This window comes from Uloborus diversus, chromosome 4, assembly GCF_026930045.1.
Source record: "Uloborus diversus isolate 005 chromosome 4, Udiv.v.3.1, whole genome shotgun sequence".
Classification (NCBI taxonomy): Eukaryota; Metazoa; Arthropoda; class Arachnida; order Araneae; family Uloboridae; genus Uloborus; species Uloborus diversus.
This window is the reverse complement of record NC_072734.1, coordinates 2518899-2538872: the sequence shown is the minus strand read 5'-3', so window position 1 is coordinate 2538872 and position 19974 is coordinate 2518899. Positions and strand designations below refer to the sequence as shown.

The following is a 19974-nucleotide window of genomic DNA, read 5'->3' as shown; positions in this document are numbered from 1 at the left end:
GTATCATTTAGAAATTTGCGGAAAGAAAATGGCCACTATTTAAAAAAAAAGTGCACACTTATGAACGTGTTCCTACAGGCTATTGGCGACGAAAGAGTTTCCCAGTTTTTCTCCCATCTCCGATGTGGCTTACATATTTTGTGATATTTTATTTTCATCACGCAACTTGTTCGCCTCTTTAAAATAAAAATGATCTTTATTTCAGTCACCTTCCTTTTTTGAGTGGGACTTGTATCTTTAACAAAAAATAAAGAAAGAAAGAAAGAAAGAAAAACAAAATTTTTTACTTCCATTAGCTTCGAGAGGAAAACTTGACAAAAACAATCACCGTCTTTGCTTTTTTTTTTCTCTTCCCTTGCTTGATCTATTTATTTGATTAACAATGCATTAAGCCCTGATCTGGAAGAAGGGAAAAATTTAATACCATCTGTAAGACACGAACCGCAGTCGATAGCAGTTAACGTCCACCCCGCTACGTAAACGGGAAATTTCTAGCCCCCCCCCCCTCACGCTTTTTCTATAAAGCATTCACTCTAAACAAACTTAATTAATTAAATTTTTTCAGTTGCTGTGTTAACCTTTTTTATTATTATTTCACCTTTTCCCCGCTCGACATAGGCTTAACGATTCTTTTTAAATCCGAAACTTTGCTTATCTGCGTAACACAGGAAGACGCCGTGCAGCTAACACGGCAGTAAATAAATTTTTTATCGGCGTCTGTAAGCACTGTCTTCGGCCAATCAGAGTTTTGCGTCATTTGTTACGGGCATTAAAAAGAGAAAAAAATCAGGCGCGCTGCCTATTAAATCTGATAGCAGTAAAGGTAAACATCGAGCGCTTGTTACAATATAAAAGAATTATTTAGAAATTAATGTTAGCATTTTTTTTAATATTCTCTTTTAACTTGTGCTGCGAAGCATCCGATTTATTATTGATGTTGTGGAAAATAATAAGAAAAATTTTTACAGAGCAAAGCGCGTTTCGTTTTAATGGTATCTTTTGAGGTACTTGTTTTCAAGCTTGATTTAGTTTATAGCTCAAACAAAATGTGTGAGTCTAAACTGGATGCACCGCTTTTATTTTTTGGGAACTTTGGAAAAGATGATAAATTTGCGGAACAGAGAGCGCGGGAGAGAAAGAAAGAATAAGTCTATCGGCAAAAACTAGAGTTAAATTTTTGCTATTAAAAGTCAACCCTATAACGTTTCCATTTGAAAAGGTGCAAAATTTCATTATCTAAAATACTACTAGAAAAAATGAATCTGTGTTGCTGCCAAATACCAATAAATAACTAGCAGCAATAGTTCTGACAGTAACTTTAAAAAAAATTAAATTGGAGCTCATTTCGCTTTTTTGTGTACTTTCCCAGTAAAAGTCAGAGAAAGAAGAAAAATTAAAAATTAATTTGAATTTTGACCTATGGAATTCAAATTATATTTTTCGCAGTTACGAGTGTGTGTGTATGTAGGCTTGTGCGCTTGTGTCTGTGTGCAGGCATGAGTGTGTGTGTGTGTAGGCGTGTGTGTAGGATATCGACGCAACCTGGCGACGGTTTTCGCTAGAGGAGCAGCATCGTGAGGCCGGTCGACGGTGGGTGCTGCATAGGGAGGCGGGGGGAAAATAAAATCATAGGAATTCAAAACAGTCAAATGGGAACAATAAGAAATGTGATTACTCAAAAAAAAAAAAATCATATTTTCAAGACTTTAACAACGAATGAAATGTTAGTCCCTGAACAATGAATTTTTACAATATATAACAATGTCTTAGGTCAAGTGACGGTAACGTATTGAGAAATAATGAAATATTTTTGCGATACTGTCTTCCTCTCTTTTCAGCGCAACATTTCTTCTTTTCGCCAAAGTCTAACCATTACAAATATTTTTTTTACCATAAAACATCCTTAACTTAAAAATATAATAGTTTTAACACTTTTTCCCATGGTTGAAATAATTAATAAAAAGCTTTTTTAAATCAGGCAATGAATGGTTAAGATAAAATGTGTTTTACTAAATTAACTTTCATTTTATTTTTTTATTTTATTTATTTATTTATTTATTGTTTTTGTTTTGATGTGAAAATGAACTATTGTTCTGTGCTGAAAAAATTTACCCAAACTTCCTAACAATCGAATGAATTACTTCTAGAAATTTTCGCCTATACTGATAGAAATTTTTGCCTAATTATATGAATTTATAAACCTGGTTGAGGATTTTAAAGTCACAATGAATTTGATTTTACACGAGTTAATCATAAAGAATTCAAAACCCAAACCAGAAATCTAGAATTTTAAAACAAGGTTACCAGAACTCAATTTTCAGATGAGGCAAAGAGAAGCAAACTAATGTAAGTGGACTTTTTAAAGTTTCGAGTAAAACGCATTTAAAGTTCAAATCCTAGGTAGGTTTTCACTGATTTTTTTCTAAATCAAACTGTATAGCAGCACCTACCAGAGCTACTAGTACCATCTATTTCCCTGAAACAGAGGCGAGGACAATTTGCGTTGATTATCTACAATGTGTTAATATTAACACTTACATTCCTTTGCTTTTCACTTGCCTCTTATACGCTTTCTATGCAGGTTTAACCCATGTTTTTGCGGGTGCAAGAGAAACTCAGTAGCGGATTTACTAAGGGGGGGGGGCGGTGGGAGCGGACCCCCCCTTCCATGAACGTCATTTTCTAAAATCAATGATATAGAATTGAAGGAATTACTAGCTATCGCTACTAATTTCTATCAAGTACATTCCACAAATTTGCTTTAAATTAATTGTAGTAGAGGATGGACAGCGTTACCTACTTTTTAATTTGAACCTAAGCTTGCTCCACCCTCCTTTTTTGAACTTTAATAATTTTTATATTTCTTTATGTGTCTTCCAACCTTTTGCTTCCATGGACTACACTATACTGGTATGATAACACATTTTGCTATGACTTAGAACAGTGGTTTCCAACCCTGAGGTGATATCCACCAAAGAGAAGATTTAACACTTCAGAGGGGCGACAGGGGGCGATTAATATTTGAAATACAGGATAGAGAGAGGGGACAATTGATTCCTCCCCCACATGAGGGGTTTGAGGGGAGGAGGCTTTTGAGGTTTTCAACCACCACCCCCTTGAATAGACTGTAAATTCGCCCCTGGAGAAACTACTAAGCAAAGCACTTCAAAACATGAATGTTAAACTGTCTTTTTTAAAATAAAAAATAATGGATTACAATAAATCCATTAAATTTTCAGCACTTGCATTCTTTAGACGTAAACCCAGTAACAAGAAAAAGGGGGATAAGACATTAAGTTTCTTTTTCTCTCCAGCAAGAACGCGAGGTAAGAAGCTGAACTAGAGTGTTGATATACGACTTTTCAGTCAAAGAACGCGAAGTCTGGAGGAAAGCTTCAAAACAATTCTGAAACACTTCAACATAAATTCGCCAAGCGATCCACAATTTTTTCGCCTGCAGCCTTCAACCTTTCACGAGTTGCCAAATTAATGAACCAAACTCCATCGTCCTCCGTATTCAGATAACAGCTGACAGCTCCTTTTGTTTCGGGAGAGGAAAAGATGGTGTGATAGTGGTCCTTCCACGTAACGGGAGAAATCGTCTGCCATGGGGCCGAGATTAATGATGACATCTCAACCCGAGGAAGCTGATATCCCTTAATCTGATCCTGAACTCGATAGTTCCCAAAAGCAAGGTCCGGATTAGGAAATTTCGTTTATTTTTATAGATTCCGTGTGACTTTTCTAAGCCAATAGGCTCAATGCATCGTAAATCAGGTGAAACAAGAGGTTACGGTCGTAGTTTATTAGCGACGCGTCCCAATTCTCTTGAACAGAACACACTGGGGACAGAAATCGTGCAAGCCTAATCTCATATAGAATGAAATATTAATGTCGAGCTTTATTACGATAAACAAGTTTTAAAAACGGCCCATTTGGAATTCCTTCCCTTACGGGACATCTTTACCTGCAGAAAGTTTACTCAAAGCCAACAGTGTATTGAAAACTTTCTAAACACCGCGTAATATGGATAAATGCTGGCACATGAAAACTAAGACTCAAACTCATTTATAACTGATGTTTTTCTTAAGATAGGCCTATTGGAAAGTTCTCTCCGTTTACCAGTTTTTAATGCAAATGTTTACTGTAAGGTACAATTTTCATCGTTGCTTAAGATTTTTTAAAGGACGATGGCAATTGTCAAATGCTAGTTTTGTCTTTTAACAACGCCTTGTTTTCAAAGACGAATCAACTTAATGGATGCTCTTTTGACAACTTCCTCGGGTTTGAATTTCATTTTCCATTAAAAAATTAGCAAAGAGAGGAATAAGTGAGAATTAAAAGACGTAAGGTCTGAGGAATATAGTAAGAGACCGGAGAAATTCAAACAAACTCCATCATGACAATTAATCCATACGCAGCTTTGGTGATTCGGCAAAAACTCGCAGATCTATACAGGAATTTTTTTGCATCTATCATACTCTCTGGACCTTACCCACTCTAATTTTCAATCACTCCTATTTTTCCTAAAGAATTTTACGGGTAAAAAATGAAAATAAAGAAGATTTTAAAACAGAACTATTCTAGGGTTCTGTCGTCAAGGCGTATTTCAGAAAAGACTCACAAATGGCCAATACGCTGGCAAGAAGTCATAAACATTCATAGAAATTATATTGAACAATATATTAATTATATTCAGTAAATTACCGCCCAATAGCCAGGGCTAAATCAGAAATACATGAAATACACCGCCAGTTCAGTCATTTCCAGCCGAGGACTGCAGTTTCGTGCTAATTAGCACTCATCATTCGAGTTGAACCGAACCATTGCTTCAGTCATTCGTCTGGTCTGCGCTAATTCTATATTAGCTACCAGTTTGTTTGGCACTCTTGGCTTCCTTAACAGGTTTTCCCTCTCTAGCTCAGTCACTTTCCTATGCCGGTCTGAGGAGTGCTAAAAAGCACGAAACTGCAGTCCTCGGCTGGAAATGACTGAGCTGGCGGTGTATTTCATGAATACATTAATTGTATTACAAATTGCATTTAGAAATACCCACTCTCAAGACGAATGCTCTATGTTTCATCAGAAAGTTGGTTGATGTTGAAATTCCTAGTTGGCAAGACAGAAACTGAAAACCAGGGCCGTATCCAGAGGGAAATGGGCGATGCCCCCCCCCCCTTTTGCCCTCAAATCCCGAAATGTTTTGTATGGTAAAGCAGAAGAAAGGGTTTTTTTTAACTTACTAATGCTTACTAATGTCAGAAAAGGAAAATAACAATTTTTTTATTCCTAATTCTGTAACTATAAAAGAAGTGAAAGTTTGAAGAAATACAGAAAAAGCAGTTCTCAATAGCTGCAAAGCATACTTGTAATTAAGACGCTAATTAGGACTTCCTGCTCTCTTTACCAGGCCAAGGCAGGCCCCTTGTCAGCAGTTTGGTAGACTTGCCCTCCTCACCCCAAAACTCATATAAAACTTACACTTCCGATTTCCCCGGCCGATTTCGAGCTGGGGACTCCCCAAGGGCCGGGCCCTTAGTTTCCGATTAGGCTAGTATCTGGTTACCAAGATGTACCAAATTCAGCTCCTTCATACATCCTGCGTCAAAAATGCAAAAATCATGATTCTCGCGTTTTTGTAGCATATTTCTCAAGATAAATTTTTGTGACTCATATGTTTCACATGTCTTGACATTTATTTAATACCAAATTTATTATTTTGGAAGTTCTTTGTTATTGCTTGCTTTTATCTTACTTCTGCATACTGTTAATATCTTAAGCATGGGAAAAAAATATAAGCTTACACACACACACACGCAACAAACTTTATATACTTAACACTTATAACAAATATAATGCTACTGTATTTCATTTTCTGCTCTGCTTGTGATTGAAGAAAAAATTGTTTGTTTGGAGAAATATTTCGTTTCATTTATTTTTAACTGAAAACAGGTATGTCTTAAAAAGTTATAATCATTTTGTAAGACTGTACAATCAACTTCTGGACAGTGCAAATAAAGTGCTTTAAATAATTTCAACTGTTCTGGAGTCTTTGAAAATTAGTTAAGTTTTTGAGACTCCTTGAAAAGTACTTCAATTTGCTCTTTTATCAAGAAAATAAAGTATGAATTGTCCGAATGGTTAGAATATTACTCTTTCGTTACTTATTTTCTGAATCTCTACACCATTTCTTTTAAAGCATTTTGTACAATTTTTACAAAAAGGCATTTGATGAAATGGGGGGGGGGGATGTTGGAGAAATTAGCAAAAACAAATTACACTAAAAGCAGATGTGTGCAAGTGACGACGCGCTTCCCTTTTCTCCTCCTTCGCTTTTCCTCTCTGTCGATTAATGTCAACGATTTTTCGAACAAGCAAGTTTTATTTTGATTGGTCTTGACTTGCAAAAGAATGCATAACTTTTAAAAGGCTTTGTTTGCCTATTTTTCTTCATATTTTTGAAGTCTCAATTACCCCCATATAAGGCCTCAAAATACAGATTTTTATATCTATTTTTCAAAAATTTTCAAGGTGGAGAAACACCTGGACCTCCTGAAATAATGGATGTCCTACATCCCTCTTAAAGGGCGTGCTCTTGCTATCCTTCCCACTGTAAAGTGAATAAAATAAAATAAATAAAATAAAAATAAAAGCAGCGAGAGCGTTAAAAAACGAGACAAAAACATGAGAGCTGTGTCAGTAAAAAATACATATAACCGGGACCCTCCCGCAAAAAAATTTCTGGAAACGGCCTTAAAATAACCAACTCTTTGAGCCCAAAAACTTCCATAAATCCAAAACCCCAAAAGGTTTGGAAAACACTTCGTCCAATTTTAAATCAATGCAATTTAAAATATGCTTTGGTGAAGCCTGAGAAATCTTACACTCGGTGCAAGTCTTATAAACTGTCATTCCCTGTTCAAAACAGAGAGACCTCAAATTTCCACTGACAAAACCTGAAAGAGTAGCCTGCTTATATGTGCACAATAAAAAAATATGCTCAGGTGAAGTCTGAGAAATCTTACACTCGGTGCAAGTCTTATAAACTGTCATTCCCTGTTCAAAAGAGAGAGACCTCAAATGTCCACTGACAAAACCTGAAAGAGTAGCCTGCTGATATGTGCACAATAAAAAAATATGCTCAGGTGAAGTCTGAGAAATCTTACACTCGGTGCAAGTCTTATAAACTGTCATTTCCTGTTCAAAAGAGAGAGACCTCAAATTTCCACTGACAAAACCTGAAAGAGTAGCCTGCTTATATGTGCACAATAAAAAAATATGCTCAGGTGAAGTCTGAGAAATCTTACACTCGGTGCAAGTCTTATAAACTGTCATTCCCTGTTCAAAAGAGAGAGACCTCAAATGTCCACTGACAAAACCTGAAAGAGTAGCCTGCTGATATGTGCACAATAAAAAAATATGCTCAGGTGAAGCCTGAGAAATCTTACACTCGGTGCAAGTCTTATAAACTGTCATTTCCTGTTCAAAAGAGAGAGACCTCAAATGTCCACTGACAAAACCTGAAAGAGTAGCCTGCTGATATGTGCACAATAAAAAAATATGCTCAGGTGAAGTCTGAGAAATCTTACACTCGGTGCAAGTCTTATAAACTGTCATTCCCTGTTCAAAAGAGAGAGACCTCAAATGTCCACTGACAAAACCTGAAAGAGTAGCCTGCTGATATGTGCACAATAAAAAAATATGCTCAGGTGAAGTCTGAGAAATCTTACACTCGGTGCAAGTCTTATAAACTGTCATTCCCTGTTCAAAGGAGCGAGACCTCAAATGTCCACTGACAAAACCTGAAAGAATAGCCTGCTGATATGTGCACAATAAAAAAATATGCTCTGGTGAAGCCTGAGAAATCTTACACTCGGTGCAAGTCTTATAAACTGTCATTTCCTGTTCAAAAGAGAGAGACCTCAAATGTCCACTGACAAAACCTGAAAGAGTAGCCTGCTGATATGTGCACAATTAAAAAATATGCTCAGGTGAAGTCTGAGAAATCTTACACTCGGTGCAAGTCTTATAAACTGTCATTCCCTGTTCAAAAGAGATAGACCTCAAATGTCCACTGACAAAACCTGAACGAGTAGCCTGCTGATATGTGCACAATAAAAAAATATGCTCAGGTGAAGTCTGAGAAATCTTACACTCGGTGCAAGTCTTATAAACTGTCATTCCCTGTTCAAAAGAGAGAGACCTCAAATGTCCACTGACAAAACCTGAAAGAGTAGCCTGCTGATATGTGCACAATAAAAAAAATATGCTCAGGTGAAGTCTGAGAAATCTTACACTCGGTGCAAGTCTTATAAACTGTCATTCCCTGTTCAAAAGAGAGAGACCTCAAATGTCCACTGACAAAACCTGAAAGAGTAGTCTGCTGATATGTGCACAATAAAAAAATATGCTCAGGTGAAGTCTGAGAAATCTTACACTCGGTGCAAGTCTTATAAACTGTCATTCCCTGTTCAAAGGAGCGAGACCTCAAATGTCCACTGACAAAACCTGAAAGAATAGCCTGCTGATATGTGCACAATAAAAAAATATGCTCTGGTGAAGCCTGAGAAATCTTACACTCGGTGCAAGTCTTATAAACTGTCATTTCCTGTTCAAAAGAGAGAGACCTCAAATGTCCACTGACAAAACCTGAAAGAGTAGCCTGCTGATATGTGCACAATTAAAAAATATGCTCAGGTGAAGTCTGAGAAATCTTACACTCGGTGCAAGTCTTATAAACTGTCATTCCCTGTTCAAAAGAGAGAGACCTCAAATGTCCACTGACAAAACCTGAAATAATAGCCCGCTGATATGTGCACAATCAAAAAAATATAGCACCACCAGGGCGCTTTCTTAGATACCAATCAAATTCCAGTAGAAGTTCCCACAAATCTCTATTCGTTTTCTTTCTTTCCGAGAATATTTCTCTGAAGGTGGAACTCATATTTGGTTGAGGAATAACCAAAATTGTAACTTTCGCCCAACTGCCTGCTATCTCATTGCCTGTAGCACCGACATGTGATGATACGCATTGGATATACACTTCATAATCTGTTGATTGGCATTAAATATTGATTAGTGTTCCACTAACAGATTAGTGATAGTTGGTTGGATCTAGCAAAATTTAGTTGTAACCACCTTGTTAGTGATAAATTTCACCAGTGCAATTGTGCTTTTACAAACTTGTGACCACCAAAAGCAATATTACGTTGATGAAACTTATCACCAATAAGCTGGTTAAAACTAAATCTTGCTAGAGGTAACCAGTTTCTGAGTGAAACATTGACCTTTACTTTTAATATAGTGTATTAGGGTAATTTTCATCCTCTTCATTACGAATGGAACTTACCGGTAATATAATGTACTCCAAATGATTATTAAGAGTAAAATCCAGAAAAAAATGGCATACTAAACTGATTTCTATGCAACGATATCCATCTTACTAAATTATGTTCACTCAATCGTTTTTGTACTTTTGAGTGTAGTTTTACTAATTACGTTTGCCAAATCAACTGATTGTTTCTTTAAGGATCATGAATAATATTCAGGTAATAAATGTGTGGTGAGTGGCGAGAGTGTTTGGCACTGCAGAAGATTTTGGTGAACGATAGATCTTACAGACAGAATCATTACATTCAAGATGAGAATGCGTATTTATATTACTAAAGCAAGATGATGTACTTTTAAACATCGAATAAGAATAGCTAAATTTTAATTAATTGGCTTCATTTGATTGTTTGCGCATTTGTGAAGATTTATTTAGAAAACCACGTTTGTGGTTTCTCATGAACAATTTGAGAGTATAACTTTTTTTTTCAAATAGCATATTTTGCAGAACACCTGTCTTATGTTCACACAAAATTCTGAAGTTTCCATTTTTTTAAGTAACAAATTATTTGTCGTAATATTTTTGGATCTACATGTGTAATATTTTAAAGCAAACCATTTTCTTTTAAAGTAGCAAGCTGCTTTTTTTTTCTTTGTACGCTGTACCCAGTGTTTAAATGTTTAGGCACGTTTTCTGCAGCTGCCTTTGTTTCTCCATCAAAAAATATTTATCAAGAATCATTAGTTATTCTCTCATTCTTCCTAAAATAATCATCATCAATCATAAAATTATAAAGTAAACTATACCACTTTATACTTGTTACAAGCTCATTTATGATCATGCAGTCCAAGATACTACCCCTGAAATACACCGCCAGCTCAGTCAATTCCAGCCGAGGACTGCAGTTTCGTGCTCATCAGCACTCATCAGCCCGGCACAGGAGTGACTGAGCTGGAGGTGGAGTTCCTTAAGAGGAAAAACTGCAGTCCTCGACTGGAATTGACTGAGCTGGCGGTGTATTTCATGTATTTCTGCCTTAGCCTTGCTGTAGGGCGGTAACTTACTGAATATACTGGCCCTATCTCTAATACCCAAAGCCTGTAAAAATTAAACGAGCACACACAAATAAAGAAAATATAAAATGAATATCATAACATTTTTTTGAATTTATTTTATTAACACATGACCATCAAATATATATGTACAGTACAATACCTCAGGCATTAATCTACTTTACATTCTTTATATTTATATCTCTTAATAAATGTAGCTATATACAAATAGTTTTTTTTTCTACCGATTTCCAGTAGTTTCCAGTTCTTGAATGATCCCCATTTTGTTTTCGATTTTTAGATTAAAAACAATCTTTGCTCCAGAAACGTAGGGAAATCTTTTTATTTTCGAGGCGAAAATTCTTTGTTAGTATGGATATTGAAAAAGAATCATTCAGAGAAATTTTGGGCCACTGTTTCTCTGTTTTAAAACATAAGCTGTGTTGGCATAAAACTGAAGAAACGCTCCAAATATGATGTAATGTTATCCAAAATTCAGAAATATTAACTACTTAAACTGAATTAATAGCCTAGCTTAAACTGATCCTACTATTTAGGGTAATTTTGAACCTCATCAAGAATAGAATGCTAAACAAATTGCTTTAATAAAAGTAGTGCAACTAAAGCCGAAAAATAATCTTTCTAAATGTTTACAAACTATCCATTTACTTCTGAGCACCAAAGGATTTATGTTATTTGCATATTGCATAGAATGTTACAGTGAAGGAAAAACAATCAGAACAACTTTAAAAATACCTCCCAATCGTAACTTCAGAATGATTTTATGATACACTGAACGGTGCATAATATTGGCAACTTTATTTTAGTAAAATAAGGGATGAAAAACTGATTTCAAAACCTTGCCAGGAGAGGTCAGTTTGGGGCAGTAATTTAAGAATATGAAGTGGGAATAAGTTAATCGGAATGGCTCAAAGTTTCTTCGAAATGACTGAATTCTAAACTTTTTAAAAATGTGAACTGATCACCATAATTTTAGTGTGGGAATAGAACTTTATATTAACGTTAGTATTCTGCACTCAAATAACCAAATGATTAATGCATCAACATTTTGTCAGTATAAAAAATAATTGTAATCAATGAAAATTAATACATTAGTTATGTGTTTTTTCACATTTGAAAAAGGGTTAATCTTTCAGAAAATCGCAACTCATCAAAAATGAAGGCAGGTTGTTGCTTCCGACTATAAAATCTATTCTTCTTAAAAAAATTTATCTCAGCATATATTTTTTAATTATATCAATTTTTAGGTGTAAATTTTATTTCATTGCTTAAAAACATTGTGTTCTGAGTTAACAAATTCAAGAAACGTGATTGAGGCACGTTTATAGTTCTGGAAAATTAGTATTTTCTGTTTTACATTTTAGGCGAGTACAAGTTTCTGGATCAATAGAAAGCATTTAATTATCAATTTAGTTTACTGCAGTTTCAATAAAATTTAAAGACAATGGACCTAAGCAAATTAGAGAATTCTTAACTTAGTATTTTCTAATTAAAAAAGTCGTAAGTTTTTCTCCTTTTTCTTCTTCATATTTAGGAGATCATAACTTTTCATTTAATAAAAATAATGAGCTGTATTTTTTATTACTTTTTTTTTTCAAATGCACTTCCTCTCTTTTCTCCATTTAGTCTCCCCATTCAAAAAAAAAAGGAAGAAAGAAAAACGTAAATGTATTTTTAAGACATAAAATACTTTTTCAATTACTTATTAGAAAAAATTTTAACCAAATATTGTCCTGCAATATTCATTTGCTACACAGAGTAAATTTCAATCAAAATGATTGACATAATAAGATAATTTTTTTTTTAAGTTAGTTGTTGGAAAAATGTTTAGAAAATTTTAGGTACAAAATGACACCGGGAGTGAGTGCTGGTCTCACGCGAAGCAAACCAAATATTTCAAATTTATTTACAATTTATTGCACAAGAAAAGTTTAATGCAACTTTTAAAATTCTTTTAAAGTCTATATTTACAACTCTCATAACTTTTTACAGTAAAATAAGCACAACAAGCAATAAATAAATTGAATTCATTGGGAAAAATGAGCTTATTATAGAAATCTTTATAAAGAAAGACGGTCCATTGTCTTTGATGCTTTGATTTTCTTAAATATATTAAATTAGGCTAAGATGAGTGCTATTTTTTGTTGGAACACTTTTTACAACAGGTTTTTTAGTAGTTTTGCAGAAATATTCATTCTTATAAGATATTAAATCCTCTCCAGGAATGCAAAAAATTTGGCTGTTTCTTGAAATCCAAATAGCCTGTTACATGTTTTTCCCATAAAATGAGCCATAATGGCAACGACGAGTAGTTACTTTTCCTTAGAAAACTAACTCATAAAGAGTCATCACAATCTAAATCTTGGAACTTAACCGATAGTTTCATCACAATAAGTTTTGAGACAATCACACAATCTTGGTTTCACCAAATGTATGGAAGATTCATCACAAGTAGTTTCTGTAAAACCATAGATTATTGCAATGCTTCACAAGATTTTCAAAGTTGTATGTTCCAGTACTGCATTGCTCTTTCTCGAAGTAGAGTCATTAATAGTATCGACGAATTAGCATCAGAAGTCTAGTGTCCGTCACTGATTAGGGAACTGGGGCTTCCATAGCCACTGGAAGCGTCGTCAACAGGTGGTGACAAGGGGGTTAAACTGTCCGTCTGTCTTTGGATCTGGTCCAAGCTGTTGTAGGTGGAGTAGGGAAGTGAAGCGAAGAGAACCCGCTCTTCGTAGTCATACTCACAGAGCACCTTATTGTCGAAAAGGTAAAATCGATCACCCACACAGAACCTGTTTGAAAAATAGAACAACGCGTTATTATTTATATAAATAGGATCATATTCTCACAAAATACGTTTAAAAAAGGCTTTAAAAATTAATTTAAGCATAATTGGAAAATTTATATCACATTTTATAAACAAACCCTTTACTACACTGCAAATCGTCATTCTTTCTGAACGTTTTGAACACTTTTTGAACGCGAATATTTCTCCCTTTTTTTAGCATACTTTCCCGTAAAAGTAAAAGAAAGAAAGATTCTTCTTTCTTTTACTTCTTAGCATGAAAAAAAGCTTAATGCATTTTAAAAAATCGCAAGAAAAAAAGTCAAAACTAAATAAAATAATTAAATAAATATCGAAAAGTTAAAAATCATAAAGTAGGGTATTGAGATAGGAAAGATGTGTGTTAGTCGGTCTGTCTGCCCCTAACTTTTAAATAAATAGTCCGATTTGATTCGAATGAATTGTCCTTCTTTTCTTGTTCGAAAACTCTCGGGGAACCTCATTCCCATATTTCACTTTCTAATTTGAACACTATTTCGTTAAATTCTAATAAGTTTTAAAAAAAATAACATTAGTGCTTACGAGGAAATTTAGGGCAAATATAAATCTCGAATTTAAAGGAATGCAAGGTATTTTTTAAAAAGACAGTAAAAATCAAATTGGTGTAAAAGGATAATTTTCAGTTTTGAGAAAAATGCATTGACGTTCAAAACACAGGTAGTCTTTCACTGAAGAGTTCTTCCAAATCAAGCTATACAGCTGCACGAACCAGGGGTACTAGTGACATCTCTTCCCCAAAACAGAAAAGTTTCTTCTACTATTTTTACTATGTTATCTCTAAACTTCCATTTTTCACGCTTGTATCACATTGCTTCTAGGTTATTCTATTGTCTTCATAAAATTTCATTTTTGATAATTCAGTAACTTTATTTATATGATTACGTATAACTTTAAATTACTGATTCCTCAATAAATTACCTGTGGTTGCATTGCTGGCAAGCAAAGCATTCTAAATGATAGACGTTGCCTCTTGCTCTCATGACCATTTCGAATGCTGGAATCGTCTTATTGCACGCAGAACACAGTCCTGTCGTCCCAAATAACCTAAAAATAATAAAACCATTAGTAACAAAACATAAATAATGTTATTGTTTACACACCAACTAATTCATTGGATAAAATCCTCTGATTTTTTTTTTTTTTTCGTTTTTATTAAATATCAAAATAAGAACTTTACAGAAATAACATATTCCTTTCATTTATCGAACGCGAACAAGCAACCAACCAGATTGTTGTAGTTTTTGTTTTCAAAATACTGCATCATAAAATTAATGGAGCAAATCAAAATCCTTAAAATAATCAAATTAGTCTGAACGCTTAAGAGGGCTAAGGAACCTTAACCTTCAAACAGGGCCGATCCTAGGGTGTCGGCCGCCCTTGTGCAAAGAGCTAATGTGCCGCCCCTCAAGAGTAATTTGCATATTTTGACTAATCTTTGACGTCCATATAAATATTTCTTCAAATTTCTATATCAAGTTCTAATTTAAAAATGAAAAAAAAGGAAAAAAAAAACCAGAATTATGAACTTATAAAAAGGAAGAAAAGTTTTATAGTAAGAAACTCCTTAGGTACAATTTATATCTTTGAAGAAAGTAATAGATACCAAAATTTACTAGTCGTAAAAACGCATTTTATAGTATATCTCGGTGACATTTCGGTGAGAAAGCACGGAGGAGGAGGAATCATGGGAGGGGGGATTACTCCCAGAAAATTACCGAAATTGGCGTACGAAAAATTGTTTTAGTAATCTTTGATTGTGTTTGGTTGCAAGGAGAGAAAAGAGTCGGGTATATTCAAGGTGCATAGAGAAATTTTCAAAATTGACGTCAAATATCGCAATTTTAGAAATGTTTTCGAGACTTCAGGGGAAAAGTAATGCTGGAGTTCTCTCCTAAAATTCTTTCAAAATTGAAATCAATTCGAAGCTATTTTTTGTGATCTCTGCTTAGGAAAGATCGGTGCTCTTCCCGAAAATTTTCCGAAACTGAAGTTTTAAACAAGCAGTTTTGGGTTATCTTTGTTGACGTTGCTAGAGGGAGGGAGATACAATCATCTCCTATCGAAAGTTTTTGAAATTGAAGTTTAAAACGCAAATTTAGGCTGTCTTTGGTGACGGTAGGGGATCTGGCGGCTTTCCTTCGGTAATTTCTCGGCACTATTGTTTCAAAAACCCATTTTTGGCTGTATATGAAAACGATAGGAAAAACGTGAAAATATTCCGAACCGAAATATTTTTCGGAGCTAAAATCCATTTTAGGCTATTTTTTGGGAAGGAAGGGTTTCGGGGCTCCCAAGTGGATATTTCTAAAAGCGCAATTTTATGCTATCTTTGGTGACGTTAACAAAACTGGGAAGCTTCGGCGGATCTTTCGGATATTTTTCGATATTAATATCTGAAAAACACAACTATAGACTTTTGTCCATCTCACTTCGACGATTGATGGGTATATGCCCTAGCGCCGTAAAAAGTTACATAAGCCAGGCAATTCTCCTCCAGAGTTTTTTTTAGAAAATCGTATTTTACGCATTGTTTGATAACGATGGGGCGGGCGGGGGTTCAGTGTGCCCTCACGAACTGTTTTTTGAAACTGAAGTCAATTTCAAACTGAGGGGGCGGAATTAGAGGCCTCTCTAAAGACGCTGATTGAGACTATCTTTGGTAGTAATATTTGGGAATGGATTTCGGGGCCCTCCATCGCAAAAATTTCGAAAAAGAAGTACGAAAAATGTCATTAAGCAAATTTTGATGACATTAAGAAGGGTTGTCCTCTGAAAAAATATTTTGGATTTTAAAGCCAACATTTTCAGGCTATGTTTGATTAAGTTAAGGTGGAAGGGGTGAATCAGAGATTTAATTGGGTTCTTAAGATCGGTGGTTCAAACAGTAAAATTTTCCGAAATTAAAGTCCTATAAAAACGCAATTTTAAGCCTTCTTTAGTCTCGTCAATTAGGTCATAGCATTCTTTTGGATCTTCGTTTTGGAGCTACGTTTAAATTTACTACCCGGGGCAAGAGCTCTGATCTGAAACCGGGCAGTTCATTCGTGATCTTAATTTGAAAAAAATGCTGTAAAGGGGGAAAATTACAAAACTTTAGTTTGTTATTCATATATGTTTGACTCTCAGGGGAGTCGCAATTTTCCACTGTCCCTCCACGCATCCGCGATTGTTGGAAAATAATTTCTTGTTTGAAATGCTTGCGACAGTATCTAATCAGTATGGCTTTTTTTAAATATAATATACAAAATATATCTTCATTGTTTAGGTCTATAAAAGCTTGGGGGGTAAACACTAGTGGCCGCCCTGGGCCCTGAGTGCTCCTTTTAGAAGGCACCCTTTCTTGCTTCAGGAGGGGGCCATTTCCCTCATCCCCTCCTCCTGTATCCATACCTGATTACCGGTTCTGACACAAATTTTGCAACCAAATGAAGCATGTGTGTAAAGAGTAGATATTAATTAACAATCTATTTTTCTTAAACTATGCTATGCTGTCGGGAAACTTACTTTGATAATTGAACATTTAAAATTCAGCATATTTATTTGACTTATTCTAAGTTATCTTTTGAGAAAGTCTTGAAGAATTTTGCCTGATTAAAAGAATTATATGATGCGGCCTGCGGCCGCCCCTTGCTTTGGCCGCCCTTGTGCGGTGCACACCCTGCACACCTGCTAGGATCGGCCCTGCCTTCAAAATTTTTGATTTTCTGAAAAAAAAATGTTATGCATAATTAAATTTTGAACAATTTGATACCTTATTTATTGCCATATGCAAAAACTTTTCAAGTTATCGAAAAAATGCGTAAAACTTCCCCTATAGAGATTTATGTTAACAGCAGCTGTTTAAACCTTTTTTTCTCAGATTGCGTTTTCTCAGGTTTATCATTTTGCGTGCGCGATAGCTCAGAAAGTTTCTTATATATTTCCGTAAAACTTTTAAGGCATGTTTGTCTGGTTTGTTTTTATGATCAGAACCTAAATTTATTCTTTTTTTTAAATGATTAATTAATTAATTTATTTTATTTATTTATTTATTTATTTATTTTGAGATTTTATAAGTTAATATCAAAACTTTCCAAAATCTTGGGTAAAAATATTTTTTTTTAATATTAACTTTTTTTTAGTTAAAATTTAGGTTCAGCTCAAAATAATGAATCAGACAAATATGCATGAAAAGTTTTATGAAAATACATAAGAAACTTGAGTGAATAAACTAAGAAATATGAGATATGACGCACGCAAAACGAGAAACCGGCACCTGAGAAACAGCGGCTTAAACAGCTGCTGTAAACATAAATCTCTATGGGGAAAGTTTACACAATTTTACGATAACTTGAAAAGTTTTTTGCGTTTGGTAATAAATAAGGTATCAAGTTGTTCAGAATTAAATTATGCATAACATATATTTTTTCCAGAAAATCGAAAATTTTGAAGGTTATTGGGTCCTTAGACCCCTTAAAAATAATTAAATTTGTTCCGAATAGTATAACTAAAATTAAACTGCATATGTAACCATTACATAACACATGTGTTTCCAATGGGTTTGCGAATAGCTGCACACATTCAAGAATTTGAGTTGTCTCTCGGAAGCCTAGACAATATCTATTATACAGTCGATTCTGGTTAATAGGACCTCATTGGGACTGGGCCGTTTGGTCCTAATAACTGGTTAGTCCGATACGGTTTTAGTTACAGTCGAGCCCGCTTAATGGAATAGGCAATTTGCCAGGAAAAATTATTCTAATAAGCGGGATATTCCATTATCCGGGATCAAAATAACACACATCAACAGTGTAGTACACTGGAATTTTATTACATTAAGCGGGATATTGTATTATCCGATATTCTATTAAGCGGGCTCGACTGTATTCCTTCCAGTCAGTATCGATTAATTCAATAACCAGCATTAACTAAAACTAAGAGTGAAAGAATAAGTTATAAAAAGTACAATGGTTCATTAAAAATTCCAATGAAATGCATAAATTACGTATTTTACAACTAAACATTTTTTATTTTGAAAAAAATTACACATTTTTTAACCTGCTAATTAAACTGAATAAATTTGAAACTTCGCTGAAATTTTCATCTCTGCTGGAACAGTGCCACCATGCAATGGGAGTTAGTTAATTATTTCTTTTCCTGAAAATATTTCTGAATTGAATTGAAAGTTACAATGAACCATTATTAATTTTTATTGCACTAACTATTAGTGAATTGACCCACTTGAAACTCGCTGCAAGCGGACGATTTATTTTATTCTTTTTCCAATTTGTTCTCATGTTCCTTGGTCCAATTAGACAGATTTTTAGTCCCAATAAGCGAATAATATTAGGCCTGCGTAGTGGGATTTGTTTTGGTTCAAAATTTGCTCCGAATAAGCGGCTGATCTGATTAACCGGTGGTGCAACTAAGCAGATTCTACTATATATTATAAAGATGCCAAAGAGTCATCGAGGATCCCTTCGCCTCATTCTGTGGCACCAACTTTGGGAGCCCCTGATATAACACATCAAAATTAATGTTTTCTTTTCTTTTTACTTTCTCTTCAAGTTGCCTTTTTTTTTTGCAAAATTTTTGTTGGACCGAGTCTAAAATATGTTGCAATGGACTCTCAGGAACTAACTGAACAAACCAAGGTGGACAAACCAGGTGCTTTTAAAATGTTTCCAAAATTTGCCCTATCTAGCTCTAGTTGCTCCCACGGTTAACTGCATATGCTGAATACTGGTGTGTAGTTTCACACAAATGACCAGGTTTCTTTTCCTGATAATAGTCTTATGAAAGATTTTGAAGCAAACTATTTTTCTGTTTCCTAAATACAGTCGAATCCGCTTAATGGAATAGCCATTTTGCCACGAAAAAATATTCTAATAAGCGGGATATTCCAATAACCGGGATCGAAATAACACATTACATTTGGTGCAGTAAAATTGTATTAAATTAAGCGGGATATTCTTTAAACCGATATTCTAATAAGCGGGCTTGAATGTGTGAATAGCGGGATGGTTCACCAGTTCTTTACCTCTAAGTCAAAAGGTGTCGGGGGCAAAGTTGAGTAATGTGCTCTCCTAGTTTACCCCACAAAACCATATATCGGAAACAGAATTCCAAGTTACCTGAGGTAGTCCCTTTTGCATAGGATTAGATTGGCCTTGGTGAAGAGAGTCGATCCCACTTCTCCGAGTCTACAGTCACAGCAGGCGCATTTTAGACAGTCCTCGTGCCAAAACTGCTCCAATGCTTTCAGTAGGTACCTCTCTCTAATTGGCTTTTGGCACGCTGCACAATTCACTACACTTTCACCACGTGGTGCCATTGAAGTTCCCACGACAGCCGGTAGGGCGCGCTTCCGCTGCGAGACTTCCGCTTTCATGTCCATAGTCTGGAAAAGAAAATGGTAGCTTTAATGACATTTTGAGATTTAAAATTCTACAAGCACTTTTTAAAAATCCACACAATTCTATACCTTAAGCCAGACTAATGTAAGTCAACCAACTGCGATTTTCCGTTTGTTAGGGATCCATTATGAAAGTAATGAGTTTAATGTTATAGTGACGCGACGATAGATGGTAGTACGGTAAAACTGGCTGGAAAATGTGGTGGGGGATATGCTCTTTCAATGCATCCGGTCGTCAGTTGAGTTCGAGCAGTGTGAGCGGAGATACGTGCCTCCGATTGAAGTGTGTTTTCAACTTTTGTAACATAACGCGACGGAACGTTCGCTT

General features: G+C 35.0%; 1 protein-coding gene across 1 annotated transcript in view; it reads right to left on the bottom strand.

The window, feature by feature from the left end:
* Window positions 1–10498: 10498 nt before the first annotated feature.
* Window positions 10499–19974, bottom strand: part of LOC129221584 (LIM domain only protein 3-like) — a 156187-nt gene continuing 146711 nt past the window's right edge. Inside the window, exons 3-5 of the mRNA XM_054856094.1 lie at window positions 19366–19631; window positions 14171–14296; window positions 10499–13199 (exon numbers count right to left, since the gene is read on the bottom strand). Of these exons, the coding sequence (XP_054712069.1) occupies window positions 12980–13199; window positions 14171–14296; window positions 19366–19628 (609 nt within the window). The 5' untranslated portion in view covers window positions 19629–19631 and the 3' untranslated portion in view covers window positions 10499–12979. The remainder of the gene's footprint in view (window positions 13200–14170; window positions 14297–19365; window positions 19632–19974) is intronic.